Source organism: Equus asinus, chromosome 1 (genome assembly GCF_041296235.1).
Source record: "Equus asinus isolate D_3611 breed Donkey chromosome 1, EquAss-T2T_v2, whole genome shotgun sequence".
NCBI lineage: Eukaryota > Metazoa > Chordata > Mammalia > Perissodactyla > Equidae > Equus > Equus asinus.
The window spans coordinates 96095497-96117676 of record NC_091790.1 but is presented as its reverse complement, the minus strand read 5'-3'; the positions used below and the strand labels follow the sequence as shown (position 1 = coordinate 96117676).

The 22180-nt window shown below is 34.6% G+C and overlaps 1 protein-coding gene across 1 annotated transcript in view; it reads left to right on the top strand.

The window, feature by feature from the left end:
* Positions 1-22180, top strand: part of SPMIP7 (sperm microtubule inner protein 7) — a 52803-nt gene that overhangs the window by 19098 nt on the left and 11525 nt on the right. Inside the window, exons 3-7 of the mRNA XM_014828404.3 lie at positions 4201-4277; positions 8361-8499; positions 9025-9092; positions 14529-14570; positions 15965-16072. Of these exons, the coding sequence (XP_014683890.3) occupies positions 4201-4277; positions 8361-8499; positions 9025-9092; positions 14529-14570; positions 15965-16072 (434 nt within the window). The remainder of the gene's footprint in view (positions 1-4200; positions 4278-8360; positions 8500-9024; positions 9093-14528; positions 14571-15964; positions 16073-22180) is intronic.

Genomic DNA, 22180 nt, shown 5'->3' with positions numbered 1-22180 from the left:
GAGAGTCCAGAAATAGAGCCATCTATACATTGCCATTTGATTCTTTAAAAATGTTCCAAGGCGTTTCAATGAGGAGAGTCTTTCAACAAATTATTGAAACATCTGGATATCCTTATGGGAAAAAATTAAGTTTTACTACATTAACGTATACAAAAAAGTAACTTGAAATGGATAATAAGCCTGAATATGAAATTAAGATTATAAAACTTTTTGCAATAGTTAGATTTTCAAAAGAGATCTTTAAGAAAATGAAACAGCAAGCCACAGAATGGGGAAAATATTCACAATTAAGGATCTGAAAAAGGACTTCTATCTAGAAGGTATAAAGATATCTTAAAATCCATAATAACAAGACAAACGATCCAAATGAAAGATGGCTGAAAGATCTGAACAGACACTTCACAAAAATTTATAAGAAAGGCTAATAAACACATGAAAAGATGCTCAACATGCTGAGTCATTAGTGAAATACAATTTACAATAGAACCTATCCTCATGATGGCTAAAATTAAAAAGACTGGAAATTCCATGTTTTGGCAAGTATAAGGAACACTGGATTTCTCACACACTGCTTATGGGAATGTGAAATGGTACTACTACTCTGGAAACTCTTTAGCACTTTTTTAAATGTTCAATACATACCCATCAAGTGACCCAGCCATTGCACTCCTAGATGTTTACCCAAGACAAATTTAAATATATATCCACACAAGGACTTGGACATAAATGTCCAAAGCACCTGTATTCATAATAGCCAAAAAGTGGAAACAAACTAAACGTTCACGTGCATGTGAAAGTATGAACAAATTGTGGCATAACTGTACAATGGAATAGTACTCAGCAATAAAAAAGACCAAACTATTGATACATGCAACATGATAAATGAATTCAAAATCAATATACTGAATGAAAGTAGCCAGAAACAAAATATCACATACCAATTGATTCTATTTAAATAAAATTTTGAAAATGCAAACCTATATCAAATGACAAAAAGTAGGCCACTTGTTGCCCTGGCCTGGGAGCAGAGAAGATGTGCATGGCTAAGGGGCATGAGAAATGTTTAGCAAAATATAAATGCTTTGAATCTTGTCTGTTGTGTTGGTTTCATGGGTGTACACAACTGTAAAATCTCATCAAATTGTATGCTTTAATGGATTCAATTCATTGCAAGTATATTAAACTTAAATACCTTTTATTCTTTAAAAATTAAGTGATATTATAAACCATTTTATGCCAATGAAGTTGACAACTCAGATAAAATGAACAAATTCCTTGAAAACACATCTTACCAAAACTGACACAAAAAGAAAACCTGAATAGCCATATATCTATTAAAATAGTTTAATTGACTATCAAAACATTTTCAGCAGAAAAAAGTCCAGGCCTAGATAGTTTTACTGATGAATAAGATCAGATATTGAAGGAAGAAATAATATCATCTTACCCAAATAATATATTTCAGGACAAAAGAACCCTGTCATCAAAATATGAAAAAGGCACCACAATAAAAATTACAGTCTAATATGTCTATGAAGAGACAAAAATTCTTAGAAAAATTTTACTAGCTTGAATTTGGTAATATTTAAAAAGGATAATACGTTATGACTAGTGGGGATTATTCCAGGATTGCAAGATTGGTTTAGCATTCAAAATCAAAGAAGATAATTGACTACATATGTTCTCAAACCACCACAGAGTTAAATTAAAAATAAATAGCCAAAAAAAATCTAGGAAAACGTCAAATATTTTTAAATTAAACACCACACTTCTAGATAAACTATGAGTCAAAGAAGAAATCACAAGAGAAATTAGAAAATGTTTTAAATTGAATGATGATGAAAATAGAACATATTGAATTTTGTACAATGCTGTTAAAACTCTGCTTAGAAGAAAAAACTTAGACTTTTGTGTGTATATTAGAAAACAAGAAAAGTCTAAAATTAATGATATAAGTTTCAATCTTAAGAAACTAGAAAAGTGATTAAATTAAACCGAAGATACAAAAGAAGATTAAAAAGATAAGAATTGGGGTGGGATTGGTGGCACAGTGGTTAAGTTCTCAAGTTCTGCTTCAGTGGCCAGGGGTTCCCCGGTTCGGATCCCAGGTGCGGACATAGCACCACTTGGCAAGCCATGCTGTGGTAGGCATCCCACATATAAAGTGGAGGAAGATGGGCATAGATGTTAGCTCAGGGCCAGTCTTCCTCAGCAAAAAGAGGAGGATTGGCAGCAGATGTTACCTCAGGGCTAATCTTCCTCAAAAAAAAAAAAAAAAGATAAGAGTAGAAATCAATGAAAAAGAGAATAGATACAAAAGAGAATTTTAAAAGCCAAAAGTTGTTTCTTTGAAAAGATCAACAAAAGTGATAGAACTCATTAATATTATCAAGAAAAATAGAATACATATTTCCAATGTAAGAAATTAAAGAGGGGTTATTACTACAGATCTTAAAAGAAAAATAAGGAAATATTACAAACTACTATATGTCAGTTAATTTGATATTTTAGATTAAATTAAGAATTCCTTTAAAAATACAAATTACTAAAATTGATACTAGATGAAATAGAATCTATAAGTGCCCTATATATATTAAAGACATTTTATTTCTATTATCAAAAATCTTCCCACACTGAAAACTTCAGGATCAGATGGTTTCACTGCTGAATTTTATCAAGCATTCTAGGCAGAAATCACACCAATCTTATGTAAGTTATTTCTGAAAATAGAGGAAGAAACACTTCCCAACTAGCTTTAGGAGTATAATTTAACCCAATATACCAAAGCCAGACAAAGATATATAAAAAAATAGGAAATTGCAGATTAATATTTCTCACGTACAGAAACATAAAAATTGTTGTGAAGAATTAGCAAACCAAGAACAGTAATTTATAAAAAGGATGATATACGATGATCATGTGAGGTTTATCTCAGGACTGCAAATATTACTTTAATATTCAAAAATCCATCAATACATTTCATCGTACTAACAAAATACAGGAAAAAAACATTTCTTTATTTTACTAGCTGTAGTTTTGATGAAATTTTAAAAAATACAATGAGCAGGTTTAAATAGAGGCTAGAAAATGGTGAAGAAGGAAAAATAAGAAAGTTGATAGAGGTAGAATGGAAGGTAGATAGGGAAGTTAAAGGCCAAGGGACAAAAAGTTGAGACTTGGAGGATAGAATGAGAAAGTCCAATATTTGTCTAATAGGAACTTCTGAAGAAGAGAATAAAGAGAACACTGACAATAAAGACACAGAAATGGAGAATTGTCCAAATTGGTGAAAAGTCATGAATTCTCAGACTGAAGAAGCATAACAAGTCCTAAGGCAGATGAACAAAAACATATCCTCTCCTAAATAAATTATACTGAAACTGTAGGAAAACCAAGATGAATATCCTAAATACAACCAGAGAGGGTAGAGTCACAGAATTCTTGCCAGCCCTTCATCTCGGCATGCTTTCTAGAGTAAAACTACCGTCCAGAAGTCAACGAGATAAATAATCCTAACCATTAAACTGCAATTCTAAACCCAGTTAGAACAATTATTCAAAAGTGAGGATGAATTATAAAACAGAACTAGAAGTTCACATCCATGAAAGAAATCTTGAAAGTTGAACTTCAAGAAAAAAAGAATAGAAGCAAGATCCCAGGAGGGGAAAAAAATCAAGCAAGATACAAGAAGCAAAAGTAGGCAAAGAATTGGTAAAGTATCATGGAAAATCTAAATAAATAATAACCATTACAGACAGCAATAACATTGGTTATAATAGTAATTAATTAATTTTAATATAATAAGATGAAATATAGGGAGAGGGAAGTATTTCAGAGCTAATGTCCTTGTATTATCAGAAGACAAGACAGACAAGACCTTCAAAACTGTTTTAATGACATGGTGCTAAAAACTAATTATTTGCATATATATAAAATTCAAGGGCTTTCTTATAAAAATCTGACTTTCCATTAACTTTAATATACATTTCGTAAATTTTAATTTAATCACTAGGAGACTATACAGAGAATGTAAATTTCCTAGACAATAGAGGAAAGTAGGGAAGCATTAAATCTAGTTGTTCCGAGAGGTGTTATGAAAGGGAAAGAATGAAGAAGAAGAAAGAAAGCATGGTGAATAGAACACATTAGCAATTCCCATTCATACCTGATCTCTTTTAATTTATGATTCATGCCTTCCAGGGTGATGGAGAACCACTTTCACAACCAACCAAGAAATACAACACAAAGGACTCATTTTATAAGTCCTCTACCCAAAAGTAAGCATTTTTTCCCAATACAATTTTGATTTTAAAATATATTTCTTTTATCTTTAATGACACATGCCCTTTGTGTCCTGGATTTTATGAGCAATTCAGAGAACATCAAATGCAGATATATGAGGCCCTAGAATATATGATTGTAATGATCAGTGATTTAGAAATAAGCCGAGTGGCAGACAGTGGAGACTTGAGTGGACAGGGAGAGGCAGCAATGAGAATAAAGACGTAACAGTATGTATGTGCTGCAAAGAGCTTCATACCTGCCCGCTATCCTCCTTTCCTCTTGTATGCTGAACATGGCAGACAGACCACATTTTGACTTCATTTTTTTCGTTCATATTGAAGGCACACCCATCACCAAATACGGTTTCATGAAATACACATATGAATAGATATTATCTTAGAAGTTTTATAAAGAAATAAAGAAGAAATGTGTGATCAAAATCAGAAGTCATGCTGTTTTTGTTTTTTTTCTCTGCAACTCTTGTTAGCAGAAGAAAAAAGCATCTGGATATTTGTCGACCAAAATGATGCCAATTTGTAAATTAAAATGTCATCCAGTGGACCTTTTTCTTATATGCTTTTTGTATGAGACATGTTCTATGAAATATCTTTCCATTGATTAAGCTTTTGTTTTGTCATCTTTATTTAGATTGCATGAAGTTAAAAATTAAGGCATTTAAAAAAATTTTACTGCATGCCTATTTTGTGGCTGGCATGGGGGAGGAGACAAACTCAGTTTGAACATATACTTGTAAATTTTTTTTTTTGTATTAATGTTATGATAGATTACAACCTTGTGAGATTTCAGTTGTACATTTTTGTTAGTCATGTTGTGGGTACACCACTTCCCCCTTTGTGCCCTCCCCCACCCCCCCTTTTCCCTGGTAACCACCAATCAGATCTCCTTATCAATATACTAACTTCCACCTATGAGTGGAGTCATATAGAGTTCGTCTTTCTCTGACTGGCTTATTTCGCTTAACATAATACCCTCGAGGTCCATCCACGTTGCTGTGAATGGGCCAATTTTGTCTTTTTTTATGGCTGAGTATACTTGTAAATTTTAATCCAAAATTATATAATTTTTTCTGTAAACAATATTAATTTATAATTAGAGAGTGGTTTTTTTAAACCTATATTTCAGTCTAGAGGAAAGGATAATGAGTAAACCAAATTGCTTTATTTTATTTTATTTTTTAAAATTTTTAATTTTTTTAATTGCAGTAACATTGCATTACAACATTATATAGCTTTCAGCTGTACATCATAATATATTTCAAATTCTGTGTAGATTACATCATGTTAACCACCCAAAAACTAATTATAGTCCAACCCCTCACATGTGTGCCTAATTACACCTTTTGCCCTCCCCCCGGCCCCACTTCCCCTCTTGTAACCACCAATCCAATCTCCATTGCTACGTGTTTGTCGTTGTTTTTATCTTCTACTGATGAGTGAGATCATACGGTGTTTGACTTTCTCCCTCTGACTAATTTCACCCACTTTGTTAAAAGGATTATCGTGCTGCATTACTGAAGTTAGGACCTCTTGTACTGAATCATTTGTCTAAATGACAAATGTATTACAAATCTACATGGTAAATTTGTGGCACATGGCGACATCATGTGCATATCATCCCATTGTAAAGCAACTTCAAAAAATATGGAAACAGTTATTTTTAAATGGTTCTTTTTGTTTTTGGGCGTGTGTGTGCGCGTGTGTCTGCTGTTGCTTGTCAATAACAGCTTTTTGTTTTCCTCAAGGAAGAGTGTTGCTCGTTTGTGAGCTTTCATTAACTCAAAATGAAATGGTTGAAAACATGTATCCCATTAGAATAGGCTGAATCTTTTTAATGACTTATTAAAAAACAAACAAAACAAAACTCTGGCTTTCGAGATGACTATACTAATTTACATTCTTCACCAAGCTATAGTGCTTTAAAGATACTATTTAAAAAGCAAACTAGAGTTGGTTTACATTAAAAAAATAAATAAATATATGATATGGAAGTGGATTTCAGAGTATTAGAACAAATTGAGAAAAGAACACTGAATAAGACATCAGCAGTCTTGGATTCCAATTGTAAGGCCCCAAATATGTCTAACTGCTGATCATGGGACTCTGGCATCCTCTAACCTTTTTGGCCCTCAATTTTCTCACCTTAAAAATGAAGGATTATAACTATAACTCTAATTTCTTCTCTGGCTTTTGAGTTCATTCTATCTTGTATTATTATTTTGATTTCTATCAAAAAAAATTTCCAGTGGTCATCTTAGAAAAAGTTAATGTTTTGGCTAAATTCATGGTACTTTAATCAGAATATAGGAGTTTATTTTACAAAACTAAGTATTAAATCATACTATTTAATAGTCTCTTTTAAAAAATATAACACAAAATTTTTCTTAGGGAAAAAACTTGTATAACTTCTATGGAAAATTCCATAAAACATTCATGAAGTATATCAGAGGCTCAAACAGTGATGTATTTTTCAAGCTTTAATTCAACTCACAGATTAATTCCTTAGTACAATACCAATCAGATATTATGTCAGAAAAATGCACCACTTAAGTTTTTGCTACAATTAAAAATATTTTGTAAGAATTAGCTTTTCCTTAGGACACAGTAATTTTAGAATGAGTGAGTTCAAAATGTATACACAACAAAGAAAACACTATGGAACCTTAACTGCGCTCTTTAACTTCACCAAGATTATTTTATCAAATCCTTACAACATTCCTGTGCTGTAAATATAGTTCTTATTTTATTCTTTATTTACTCTTTTATCTCAAGCCCCTAGCACAGTGCTTGACACATAGTAATTTCTAAATAAACATTTGTTGAGGAAATGGGGCTCACTGGTAATTCTTTGTTTGCAGACTGACTTTGGCCAAAAGTGGGATTATTTGAAAGATAGGATTAACTCACAGAATGGAAAGACCAACCTTAACACCAAGCTTAGACAGGGCAGGAGCGGAATCTGGCATCTGGGCACAGGAGCACAGGCCATCTATCCATCTATCAGAACACAGTCACTGGAATGAGGGCTATTTGTTTTTCATTCAGGATCAAGCTAGGGTCTATTTCATTGCACCTACCATATATGTCTGTCAAAAAGAACAGCAGGTTCCAAAATTCCAAATACAAGATGTTACCTTTAGATCCAAATCTTTGTGTATATACAATTTTTATTGCATTTACTAAGATAGCTGGAGTCCTTGTACCATGCTCAAGATATTTATAATTTGTGTGCATTGGTGTGGAACAATGGGAATGTTGCTGACTCTTCAGAGGCAAAATAACAGATTTGAGTCCTGACCTCGACCATCAGTAGCTAAATGACCTTAAGCAAACAAATTCAATTCTCTAAGACATAGTTTATTTATTTGTAAATTAATAGTTTTCCTGCCTTGCTGCAAAGGTCAAATGAATGTTTTTGGAAGCTGTAAGATGTATGTATGTATATGCATTAGCCTTCTACTACTATGTAACAGATCACCACAAATTTAGCAGCTTTAAACCACACCCGTTTATTATCTCACAGTTCTGTAGCTCAAAAGTCCAGGCATGTCCCAACTGGATTCAATGCTCGAGGTTTCTCAGGCTGGAATCAAGGTGTGAGCTGAGGCTGGGTCCTCATCTTCTGAGATCATTTGTATTGTTGGCAGAATTCAGTTCCTTGCAGCTATAGGGTTCATGCGATTTGTTTCTTTAAGGACAGTTGAAGAGCATCTGCTGCTGTTTTTGTCTCTTTTGAGGGCTCACCTGTTAGGTCAGACTCATGATAATCTGCCTTTTGATTAACTCAAATTCAACTGATTAGGGACCTTAATTGCATGTGCACAATCCCTTTTGCCATATAAAGTTACCACGTAAAGTGTCACTGGAGTGATATCCTGTCATATTCATTTGCTCTGCTCACACCTGAGGGGAGGTGGATGAGTATAGTATGTACAGGAGGAGGCAGAAATCTTGGGAGGTATCTTAGAATTCTGCCTACCATAGTATAGGATAATGTTATGGACTATACTAATCGAATATGGATTTTTCATGAAATGTCATTATTTAATAATTTCATAGAGCTTATGAAGTTGTTCCTTGGGACAACATGCTCCCACCAAAACTCGATCCAGAAGAAACAACAGTGGAAAAAGCTGCTGACCCTGTCTCACAGTGTTTTACACTGAAAAGATACAAAAGAACACCAGCGATAACTCAGGTCAGTGAACATCCCTGGGCAACAATGGATTCGTTACTGCACTAAACTCAAAAACTTTAAGTCACAATAATACTTATTTGATTGTTAAAAATTATGCAGAGAACAAGTAAATATATACATTTATGAATTGAAAGCGCTTTAATCATAAATAATAATCATAAAAGTCATCCATAACCCCAAAGTGAGCACAGTCTCTGGGAAGAAAACCAAAATCAGGCCTTTCATAATGGCTTCAATTCGACAGAAGTGGGTAATGGGTCAGATTCCAGCTATGGAAAACAGACTGAAACTGAAGGTCTGAGAGCAGAGCAGAGACCAGGAGTGGCTCTGGAGCAAACCCCTGCATTGCTGAGGGTGCCAGGGGAGCGCTTTTCTTTGGGATCCTGGGGCTTGCCTATGATGCAGAAAGGACCATTAAGAGGACTAGAGCTCATACACTATAAAATACAGTAATTGCAACTTATACACTAGAAATTATAGTGACATTCATTAAATATCTGTCATTCATTTTGATGATGATTTTAGATGGTTGGTGGACTCTGGGACAGATTTCAAACAAGATCTTTCTTGGCACCAGTCAAGCCAGTTAATTTGTAAGTTTTATCTCCTAATGTTCTCATCACCAGATTTTCTCACTATCACATATTTACCATTAAGAATCTGATGCTCTAGGGGCCGGCTCTGTGGCCGAGTGGTTAAGTTTGCGTGCTCCACTGCGGCAGCCCAGGGTTCGGATCCTGGGCGCGGACATGGCACCGCTGGTCAGGCTACGTTGAGGCGGCGTCCCACATCCCACAACTAGAAGGACCTGCAACTAATATATACAACTGTGTACAGAGGGGGTTTGGGGAGATAAAGCAGAAAAACAAAAAAAAAGATTGGCAACAGTTGTTAGCCCAGGTGCCAATCTTAAAAAAATAAAAAAAGAATCTGATGCTCTAGCCCATGGGTTGGAGAGAGGGGTGAGGGGCATATCCTCTCAGAACATTCCAGAGGCCCTTAGACTTGCATCCCTCTGATTGGAAAGAGAACTCAAATCCCAGTTCAATTCCTCGCTGTTGCCCATTTTCTCATTTCCTCTTAACCCTCCTCCTTAAAATTTAGACTGTTAGATATGCCATAACCATTTAAAAATAAGGACTGCTTCATAAATAATTTGATAAGAAGAGTTATAATGTTGCAAAATTCATGGAGTTCAAGGTATTATCAATTATTTTCTATCGACTTTTGCATCATATAGTTATTTTGTGTTCTATTAATGCTAGAAGCTATGGCTTTCTTACTAATCCTTCCATTTGTGTAATTTTGTTCATTTAGCATTAAAAACTTAGTGTTTCTGCCTTTAAAAATGTTGCTATCTTGTCTCTTTATTTTTGTTTTTACTACAGTCTACAATCCAGGTCGTCATGTCTCAGTTTTTTAAATTTATTTTTAGATATTTCATACATATAAAATGCACAAATAAGAATATGATATAATCTGTGTATCTACTTCCCAACTTTAGAAATAAAGCATTACCAACACAATGGAAGCCCTTATGCACTTCTCTCTAAGCACATGCACTTTCCTCATGGATCACCATTATTCCAGATTTGATGTTTCACACTTTCATGCATCCCTTTAATCCCTAAAAACATATGTGTTATTCTTAACCAAGGCATGGTATTCTGTTCCATGTTTATAAACTCAATATAACTGGTATCATACATTTATTTATTTAACTTAACATTTTTGTTCAGTGTTGTGCTTGTGAGATTCATACCTATTGGCATCTGTATCTCTAGGTTTTAATTTTCCCTGCTGTATAGTCTTCCATTGAATGGACATACCACCATTTATTCATGCAATGACATAATTTAATTTTTCCTCATTTTTATTGCAGTTGGAAACAATGCCCTCATGTACTCAAGTATAAAAATGTTTCTGGGGTTTACATATATATTATATATATATTTATATATTATATATTTATTATATAATTATAGATTGTATAAATATATTTATATATTATATAAATATAATTATGTATTTTATATTTAATAAAGATATATTTATATTTATATATATAAAAGTATATATTTATACTTATGTCTAGAATTGCTGCATCGAGGTGTGCACTAGTTTATAGTCTAAATGTTGCACATTCTTCTCTAAATGAGTTATACCAACGGACTCTCCCATCAGCAGTGCTTGAGTTCCCACTACTGCACATTGTGGCCAGCATTTGGAATTTTCAAATTTTAAAAAAATTCCAATCTTACTAGTATGAAATTGTACTTTACTATAATTTTAGCTTACATCTACCTGATCACTAATAATCATATTTTGTGAGCTATGACTCACTTGGGTTTTCACATCTGTGACTTGCCCTTTCATATATCTTGCCTTTTTTGCATTTAAGTTGTTTTTCTTTTAGTTATTGATTATAGAAACTTATGTTTATTACTCTGGATAAAAATCCTTTGTTGATAATATGTATCAATGTATCTCCTTCTAGTCTCTGACCTTTCTATTTTAGAGTACACTTTACTGAACTGAAGTTTTGAATTTAATGTACCTGAATTAATCAATATTTTCCTTCATGTCTTGCTGTTTTTGTGGAGTTTTTACCAAATCTTTCCAGATCCAGAATTAATAAAGATATTCTCCTTCTTTACTTACTTTGTCCTTAAAATATTTAAAATTTTGCTTTTCACATTTATCTCTTAAACCACTTACAATCAACTCTTACTTATGGTGTGAGCTAGGGATCCATTTTCTCGACTTGATTAAGCAATGATCCTAGTCCAGTTTAAAGAGTAGACTTTACTAAGCAGTTTAATGAGTGATTTGCCTGTGGGTTGCAACCCATTCGTGGTGAATCACAACCTGCATTTTGCAAAAATTAAATAGAATAGAAAATAGAAGAATGAATCACATGGAACTTTAAGTAGAACTGCATATCGCGCAACAAACACTGTAGCCAATTATGAAGAATAGTATGAGACAGACAGATAATACATAAGAAAGACACATGCTGTTCACAATGAAATTATTCCATTGTTTGCTCTCTAGAGTTTCATCTGATTATCTGGTTTGGTGACGGTTGGGTTGATCATCACCTCAATGGGAGGGCTAATCTTGTACATTTAATTTTATATTTACCTAATCTCAATTAATTTCAACACAAAATGCAGGACACCTCTATCCACAGTCAGCAAAATTATTGAGAGTTTTTGATAAATTTTAGTTATGAAAAAATAGTATCAAAGACAACATTTTTTACATCTTTGACAGTTGTACTACTTCAATAAAACCAGCAGAAATTACTCTTTAAAAAAGAATTTTTTTATTATTAGAAGAAAAAAGAATAATGAAGTGAAAATATGCAGAATCATAATCAAGTTTAAATGCTGGATCTGGAATTGGGAACAGTGACAATATTGAGAAAAATATTGAGTCTTGGCAGTAAATAGATTTTATTGAGACATATTCTAAAAACAACGTGTGAAATTTTTGATAAAAACTGTTTAAAAGATGGTTTTGACAAATTTGTAAAACGCCTCAATATAAATAATAGATTCCAATGTATAAATTGAATGGTAATAATTTAAGTAAAAGATTAAAACATTCAAAACTATAAGATTCTTGTAAACGCAGTAAACTGAAATTGTTCATAATCTCATTCAAGTATCTGTAAAAAAAAGATGTAAATTATTGATACTAACTCCTAATATTGTCAGTGCTAATGAAAAAACTTTATTAGCATCTTTTTATTTACATATCATGCAGTAAATAGTGAATAGCTCACCTAGATGATAAAATTTTTATTCCAGTATATAAAGATCCATTACATTAATTTTTTTGATGAAAAATCATCTGATGAATTAAAAGCTATATGTCTTAGTCAGTACTGCCACATCTTAGAATCTGTGAGGGTACCGCTCACCCTGGAGCTTTGCTCTATGCAAATGTTGTTCACAAGAAAACCTATCTGTGAATGTTATTACAGCTTTATTCATAATCTCCAAAGCCTAGAAACAACCAAGATATCTTTCAACAGATGAATAGAAAAACTTACATTAGATAAACATACGAGAGTACACTCATGCAATGGAATACTACTCAGCAATGGAAAAGAGCAAATGCAACACATAACATATGAGTAAATCCTAAATGCATTTTTCTTAATGAAAGCAGCCAGACCCAAAAGATCACATATTGTTTGATTCCATTTGTATGACATTCTGGAAAACGTAAAACTATAGGGATGAGAATAGATCAACAGCTGCCAAGAGTTGGGGAGGAGGAAAGGGGTAAATACAGAGTCTATGAATGGAATATTTAGAATGATGGAACTCTTCTGTATCGTTCTGTGGTGGTAACCACATGATTCTTTGCATTTGTCAACCAATAAGAATGAGCTTTACTGAATGCAAAGTAAAAAATAAATAAGTAAATAAAAATCTACCAGAATTACGGGGGAGTCCAGGATGGAATGCAGATTGTGACAAATGAATCTGTGTTACAAATAAATGACAAGTACACTTAGGGGGATTTGGGGAAAAAAGGAGTGGCCCTAAATAAATTTGGACCTAAATAAATTTGGGAACAGTATTTTGACTGAATACTGTAAGACTAAAGACAAAAAGAACTATGTATAAGCACTATACTCTAGTTGGTAAATGTGTTTCTCACAGAGAAATGACTTGGCAATTCCAAAACTTATAACATGTATAGTAGGTTTGAACCAAAAAGTAAATCTTTGGTAGATAATAGGAGGCAGATTTCATACTGTCAGAGAAGGAAATTACAATTATGTGAAAGAGAAAGGCTAATAATGAGCCCTGTGGTGCTGGATTAGATTAGGAGATATCCATGAACTCATGTATATTTTAATAAATACATAGTACATACAGCAATATATAGAGGTATGTGGGTATACATGAGTTAATATACATCCATATATTCCTAGCTGTTTCCACGGAAAGGGACTAGAAACTGGGACACCCCAGCAGCCACAAGCACATCTAGCACCTAAATGGTGGTTTTTAAACCCCATTATACAATAAAAGAAATTTTGAGATCCTTGGAGAAATGGCTGGTTCTAGGGCTAAAGCAGAGGAAAATGTACTCTAAGATCCTTGTGATCTTGTGAAAGTTACTGAAATTTGTGCCATAGCTGCTTCATTACTAGCATGGAGAGTTATATTGGATAGTCAATAAGATCCACTTAAATGTGAAAATTCTGTGTGTCTAAGAAAATGAGAGGTTCAACTTTGCCAAATATTGCATGTCTAATCACTAAAGAAATATATGGCAAAAGAAAAACCCAAGAGGAGAGGCTTTGAAATAGAGCTAGATCAAAAGAGAGTCAACAGTGGGGGCTTGGTGGCACAATGGTTAAGTTCACGCACTCCACTTCGGTAGGTTCGGATCTTGGGCGCAGACTTACGCATTGCTTATCAAGCCATGCTGTGGCAGGCGTCTCATATATAAAATAGAGGAAGATGGGCACAGAAAAAAAGGGAATCAACAAAGACATAAGTGTCCATGAGAGTTTGGAGTCAATATTTTCTGTTTTTATTTTCACTTAAAACTACATCTTTAGGGGGCCGGCCCGGTGGCGCAGCGGTTAAGTTCACACGTTCCGCTTCTCAGCGGCCCGGGGTTCGCTGGTTCGGATCCCGGGTGCGGACATGGCACCGCTTGGCGGCCATGCTGTGGTAGGCATCCCACGTATAAACTAGAGGAAGATGGGCACGGATGTTAGCTCAGAGCCAGGCTTCCTCAGCAAAAAGAGGAGGACTGGCAGTAGTTAGCTGAGGGCTAATCTTCCTCCAAAAAAAAAAAAAAACAAAAGAACAAACAAACAAAAAAACTACATCTTTAAATCATTTCTGTTTAAAATTACAAACTTGTGCAAGCCAATTCCTATAAGATATCTCTGAAGACTTTGTCTTTATTTAACAAGAGAAATGCTGTAATAATTTGATGTTTATTAAGTTAATGTCAGTAACTCAATCACTCCTATTTTCTCTTTTTCTAAGTGTGAGTCCAAGTTCTAGAAGCAAATACATTCCTCTCTATACGTAAGTAATGTTTCTTAATGTTTTAAAATTACTAGATTTAGATCTAAATTGTAGCTATTTTCAGCTCACTCATGTTTATAATTCACTTTTTTAAGACAACTCATGCTTTCTAACGGATTTCTGTTTCCTAGCACAGTGTCTGTTTAATGTTAGAATTTTCATCAAAGGTTTGTTGAAGATTTTGATAAAAGAAAAAAGGGGGAGTGGTATTCTTCTGTTTTCCCAAATTGGTTATTTTATGAAATAAAATACCTTGGATGCTACTAATATTGAGTGTAGTCAACCAGAAAGCCTTTTATACTTGATGCAGAAGATATGATGTGCTCACTGACACTGGAGTGCAGGAAACGTATCCTCTTACTTTTTAAAATTTAAATCTGGCTTTCCATGGAAGGCAAGGACGTGCATCATCCACCATTTTGGGGTCTTTTCTGCTTTAGATCAAAGAATAACCTTGTGTCTTAGTCTGCTCAAGCTGTTATAACAAAATACCACAGACTGGGTGGTTTATAAACAACAGACCTTTATTTCTCATAGTTCTGGAGTCTAGAAGTCTGAGATCTGGCTGCCAGCATGATTGGGTGAGGGCCCTCTTCTGGATCACAGAATTCTTGTTGTATCCTCACATGGTGGAAGGGGCAAGGGAGCTCTGTGGGGTCACTTCTAGAAGAACACTAATTCCATTCATGATGGCTCCACTCTCATGGCCTAATCACCTCCCACCTCCTAATACCGTCACCTTTGGGCATTAGGATTTCAATATACGAATTTTAGGGAACACTCAGATCATAGTACTTTGGAACAAAGTAAATCCAAGAAAATGAAGGGGTCTGGATCCTTCCACCCCCATTAGTGTTGCCTCTTCTTCTCTGCAATAGAGTTGATAAGTCTTTCTACGAGTGGAAGTGCCTCAAGGACACTCTCTGACTGATACCAACTCAGTCTTGTCTTAGGCCCCCAAAGGCACATGGCTGGTTGCCCAGGATTCCTGGACACCTGCCCAGGTTTCCATTTCCTTGGGAGCCCTCTTAGCTCTGGCAGATACCAGTATCTGTCTTGCCTCAGGCCTCCTTCCAGTCTCCAGTGAAGGAGTTGTACCAGGGTTGCAGAAACAATCTATTTCCTTGCTCAAAAACACAAATCAGTTGTTACTCTTACTCTGGACAAAACTTGAGATGACAAGAGCCTGGCAACTCTTACTCTGAAAAAGGGAAAGTCTCCTTTATTTTTTTTAAAGCAAACTTTTTCCATCATCGTGGATTTTTTTCTTTTTGCATTTTCGGTTTTTGATCTACTTTGGCAAATAAGATTTCCTTTGGAATTTAGGACACTGTTTATCTATTTCTTCTATGTTTCTTATAAACACATGTCATCTTTTCTTTTCACCCTAACAGTGGTTATGTGCAGTCTACAAATGCTGATGACATTGACAACCCCTATGGAGACATCACATCTCTAGCCAAGCCGCGGAGCTCTAAAATTCTTTATACAAACACAAGTTGGTGAGTGCCACTCATAATTATTCCTCTTACTTTATTAAGGATGAAACATGGTGATCGGCTTTATTATAAATGGACAAATAAAAAATGGCCTGCTACTGAGCATAGCTTAAGAAGAAAGGTATCTGTTTCTTGAAAGAGCTGTAATTTGTCACAAAGGAGATTACAGTTTTGGGCACTGACTAACCTGGGCACCTTGTATTATATTATATTATATTATATTATATTATATTACATTACATTATATTATATATTATGCATGTATGCACAATATAGGTAACATTTTAATATTCTATGTTACATATATAATAGGTATATGTGTACAATATATTTAATATATATACAGGTATGCTTCCTTTTATTGCTTCACTTTATTGTGTTTCACAGATATTGTGCTTCTTACAAATTGAAGTTTTGTGGCAACCCTGCGTCGGGCAAAATGATGCCATTTTTCCAACAGCATTTGCTCATTTAGTGTCTCTGGGTCACATTTTGGTAATTCTCGCAATATTTCAAACTTTTTGATTATTACATATGTTATGGTGATCTGTGATCAGTGGTCTTTGATTCTACTACTGTAATTGTGTTGGGGCACCATGAAGCATGCCCGTGTAAGATGGCGAACTTAATCAATAAATGTTATGTGTATTCTAACTGCTCTACCAATTGGCTGTTCCCCTGTCTCTCTCCCTCTCCTTGGGTCTCCCTATTCCCTGCAATGCAACAATTTTGCCACTAGACCAATTAATAATGTGACAGTGGAATAACTGGATCATATGGTATTTCTATTTTTAATTTTTTGAGGAAACTCCGTACTGTTTTCCATAGTGGCTACACCAATTTAATTTTCCACCAGCAGTGTTTAAGGGTTCCCTTTTCTCCACATCCTCTCCAACACTTGTTTTGTTTTTTCTTTTTTTAATAATAGGCATTCTATTATTAGGTGGTGAGGTGATATCTCATTGTAGTTTTGATTTGCATTTTCCTGGTAGTTAATGATGTTGAGCATCTTTTCACGTGCCTGTTGGCCATCCACATATCTTCTTTGGAAAAATATCTCTTTAGATCCTCTGCCAATTTTTTAATTTAGTTTTTTGTGGTTTTAGTCTTGAGTTGTATGAGTTCTTTATGTATTTTGGATGTTAACCTCTTATCAGACATATGATTTGCAAACATCTCCCAGTCGGTAAGTTATCTTTTCATTTTCTTGATGTTTTTCTTAGCTGTGCAGAAGCTTTTCAGTTTGATGTAGTCCTATTTGTTTATTTTTTCTTTTATTTCCCTTGCCTGAGGAGACATATCCAGAAAGATATTGCTGAGACTGGTATCACAGAACATACTGTCTATTATAAACCAATGTTACCTCAATAAAAAATAAACAAATAAATAATCCTACAATAATCTCTAAGTTTTCAAGTGAAAGGAAGAGTTGCACGTCTCTCACTGTAAATCAAAAACTAGAAATGATTAAGCTCAGCAAAGAAGATATGTGGAAAGCTGAGATATGCTGAAAGATAGGCCTCTTATGCCAAACAGTTAGCCGGGTTGTGAAGGCAAAGGAAAAGTTCTTAAAGGAAATTAAAAGTGCTACTCCAGGGAACACATGAATGATAAGAAAGAGAAACAGGCTTATTGCTGATACAGAGAAAGTTTGAGTGTTCTAGATAGCGGATCAAACCAGCCACAGCATTCTCTTAAGCCAAAGCCTAATCCAGAGCAAACCTCTAACTCTCTTCAATTCTCTGAAGGCTGAGAGAGGTGAGGAAACTGCAGAAAAAATCTTCGAAGCCAGCGGAGGTTGATTTATAAAGTTTAAGGAAAGAAGTCATCTTCATAACACAGAAGCGCAAGGTGAAGCAGCAAGTGCTGATATCGAAGCTGTATCAAGTTATCCAGAAGATCTGGTTAAGATCACTAATGAAAGTGGCTGCACTGAACAACAGATTTCCAGTGTAGATAAAATAGCCTTATATTGCAAGAAGATGCCACCTAAAACTTTCATAGCTAAAGAAGAGAAGTCAATGCCTGGCTTCAAAGCTTCAAAGGACAGGCTCTCTTGTTAGGGGCTAAAGCAGCTAGAAACTTGAAATTGAAGCCAACTCTCATTTACCACTCCAAAAATCCCAGGGCCCTTAAGAATTATGCTAAATCTACTCTGCCTGTGCTCTATAAATGGAAAACAAAGCCTGGATGATAGCACATGTGTTTTCAAGATGGTTTACTGAATATTTTAAGCCCACAGTTAAGAACTACAGCTCAGGAAAAAAGATTCTTTTCAAAATATTACTGCTCATTGACAATGTACCTGGTCACCCAAGAGCTCTGAAGGAGATGTACAACGAGGTTACTGTTGTTTTCATGCCTGCTAACACAACATCCATTCTGCAGTCCACGGATGAAGGAGTAATTTCGACTTTAAAGTCTTATTATTTAAGAAACACATTTCATAATGCTATAGCTGCCATAGGTAGTGATTCCTCTGGTGGATCTTGGCAAAGTAAATTGAAAACTTTCTGGAAAGGATTCACCATTCTAGATGCCATTAAAAACATTCATGGTTCATGGGAAGAGGTCAAAATATCAACATTAATAGGACTTTCAAAGAAGTTGGTTCCAATCCTCACGGATGACTTTGAGGGGTTCAAGACTTCAGTGGAGGAAGTAACTGCAGATGTGGTGGAAATAGCAAGAGAACTAGAATTAGAAGTGGAGCCTGAAGATGGGACTGAATTACTGCAATCTCATGATCAAACTTGAACAGATGAGGAGTTGCTTCTTATGGATGAGCAAAGAAAGTGGTTTCTTGGGACAGAATCTACTCCTAGTGAAGATGCTGTGAAGAATGTTGAAAGCCAACAAAGGATTTAGAATATGGCATAAACTTAGTTGATAAAGCAGAAGTAGAGTTTGAAAGGATTGAATCCAATTTTGAAAATTCTACTGTGGATCAAATGCTTTCAAACAGCGTTGTGTGCTACAGGAAAATTGTTCGTGAGAGGAACAGTCAATTGATGCAGCAAACTTCATTGTTGTCTTATTTTAAGAAATGGCTGCAGCCACCCCAAACTTTAGCAACCACCACCCTGATCAGTCAGCAGCCATCAACATTGAAGCAAGACCCTCCACCAGCAAAAAGACTATGACTCGCTGAAGGCTCAGATGATGGTTAGCACTTTTTAGTAATAAAGTGTGTTTATGCAAGCTATGTACATTTTTAACATAATGCTATTGTACACTTAATAGACTACAGTATAATGTAAACGTAAGTTGTATATGCACTGGGAAACAAAAAAAATTGTGTGACTCACTTTATTCTGATATTTGCTTTATTGCAGTGGTCTGTAACCAAACCCACAATATTTATGAGGTGTGCCTGCATTTGCTTTTACCAATGGGAATACTGAGGCTCAGAAATTACTCCCCTAGGATTCACAGGACACACTGCTGGAAGTTGAAGTCCTATGCTCTTTTCCTTATGTCACTGAGATGGTAAACATCATGGATGTGATACCATCACTTTCTGTAATGACTGACAAACTTGCAGAAGATTTCATGCAAGGCCATAGTATGAATCAGGACAGTAGTTTAAATGTTAATTGATTTCTATTTTTTTAAAACATGAGACAAACAAGTTAAATTTCACATTAGCTGTTCTCAGACCTATTCTGTTATTGGTTAAATGCAATACTATGTTCTACAATATTTTGAATTTTCTTATGTTATCTATTTATACTATCTAATTCTTTCGACTACTAGGCCAAGCTATAAAATATGCATCAAAACTAGCTTTGGTTTTAAAATATAGTTATGTAACTTATTCCACTTAAATGTCTAAGTCAACTAAAAGAAAAGATAAAAGAGTACCTAAAATGGTCCAAGGTCTGTGCTAACAACTGTGGTAATATAAAGATAGGACAGACAAAGACTTTGCCTTCACGTTACTTAAAATTCTGAAGGGCCAGTAAGCTCTGGACACAAACAGGTGTAAGAAACAGCAGGCTGAGGCCAGGCTCCTGCAGAGTGAGCTTAGTGTTTCTGAAGAGCACTTTCACCCCCAGGCCTTGGAGGTGAGGCCCTTTGAGCTGAGCCTTGAGGAAGGATCAGTTGGTGTGATTCTTCCATAAATTCTGCAAGGAAATTATTGCTATTAAATGTAGTTATTCTGAAAATTTCAAAGAAAAATCTTAGGGAGAAAATCACTTTAAAAATATTCTGCAGACATAAAAATTTAATGCTGTTTCTCCCTTGAAATGTGAGTTTGAATTTTGAAATGTTTTATAAAACATTCTTGCCAAAGAATTGAAACATATTCTTCAGGTCATTCTTCAAAGAGAGTGAAGAGCAGTCTGGCAGTACTTTTAAAGTTTGATGTAAAACATACCATTCAACTTTAACAACTTTGAGAGCATGCCTTTCTACCTCATCTTGCTGAGAGTTTCTGTTTTTAAGGAAGTCATATTATGAAGGGATAGTGCATAAAAATTGAAGACGTACTTATCCGATTTGGGCACTAGGGGGCCTCCAAGGCTGCAAAGTTTCTCCTTTTGATTAGGTTTCAATTTTTAGTATAATCTTAAACTTCTAACACAAAGAAATGCCTCCCACTTTTATTATGAGAAAGATGTAGTCATACGCAACACATAAAGTAAAATAATGAATAAATGCCGGTGTGTCCCCTGCCAAGCTAAAAAAACAATATTTTACTAAAATTAACTCTTAAGCCACCTGTGAGCTCCTCCCAGCCTCATCCTTGGATTCCCCTCCCCAACCCAGAGGTCATCACCTTCAGACTTTGTACCTGTCCTTTGCTTGCTTTGCTTTATAGTTTTATTACATATACTTAAATCTCGAAACAAAATATTATGTCATTTCTACACTTCATTGAACTAAAAAGCAATACAATATGATGTTATTTGCATAAAGTCCAAAAGCCAGAAACACTTAAACTTACTACCTTTGTGCTAAGTAGGGAATAGAGTATCGTCATATTCTAAAGCAAATATAGCTCTTCTTTTAGTTTCTCATCTTAAACTTTCTTAAAAAGAAATATCTATATGACATTGTTTGAGGGTTCTTCTCATAATTCATGATACTTAATCATGCTGGGGAGCCGTACTGTTCCTGCCCCTTCAATAAGAAGCCATATTTCAGACAGAGTCAAGGCCACTGACTCTTGAGTTCAGACCGTTCCGTTGTTGGAATCACAATTTCCCTAAAAAGGTGAATGTTTTTCAAATTTCCCTCATTAATTGGTTTTGTTTTCTGGTCACCAAGTCATCTGACACGCCCAGTATTTTTTATATTGGTAGTGATTGTACTAAGAGTCTAAAGAATAGGGGTTTTTTTTAATTGTAGAAATGAATCTGATTACTATAGAAAAAAGTACAGAAAAATTAATCACAATAAGAACATAACCAAACTCTCCCACAAAAACATAACTATCATTAAGATTTTGGCACCTTCCCATCTGTTATATACATTTTTAGTGTTGCTTTTGTATATTTATATCACTATGCTCGTATCACATAAATAATTTTTACCACCTGAATATTACAACATCATCATGGGTACATGTTATCATAAACTCATCATAATTTTTATTTTTGTAGATGTGCTGTCATTGACTAGTTCATTTAGATTATCCATGTAGATTCTTTCCATTTTTTTGTTATGGTAAATAATGCTATCAAACACTTTTTATATGAATGTTTTTCATCATTTGGAATTATTTACTTAAAGGAGATTCCTGCAAATGGATTATGGGGTCAAAATATATAAATGTTCTTGTGCATATTGCTAAATCATTTTCTAGAACTTTTGTATAAGTTTACAGTGGAACCACTGTATGTGCTCAATGCCTGTGCTCACCTTCAACGCTAGCATTAAAGCTCAGCAAACATCTTTTTTTCCCATTGTGAAAATAATTCAAATATTTCTGAAGTGTAAAAAGTAAAATATCTCTTCCATTTTCAATCCCAATATCTATTTTTTAGTCTTTTTCTCCAAGCACACGTGAATGTCTGCATCGTATAGGTACATGTATACTGTTACGCGTGCATGCATATATGGGGGGTGGTGTGTGTGTAAGGTTAAAAATGCAATAGACATTTT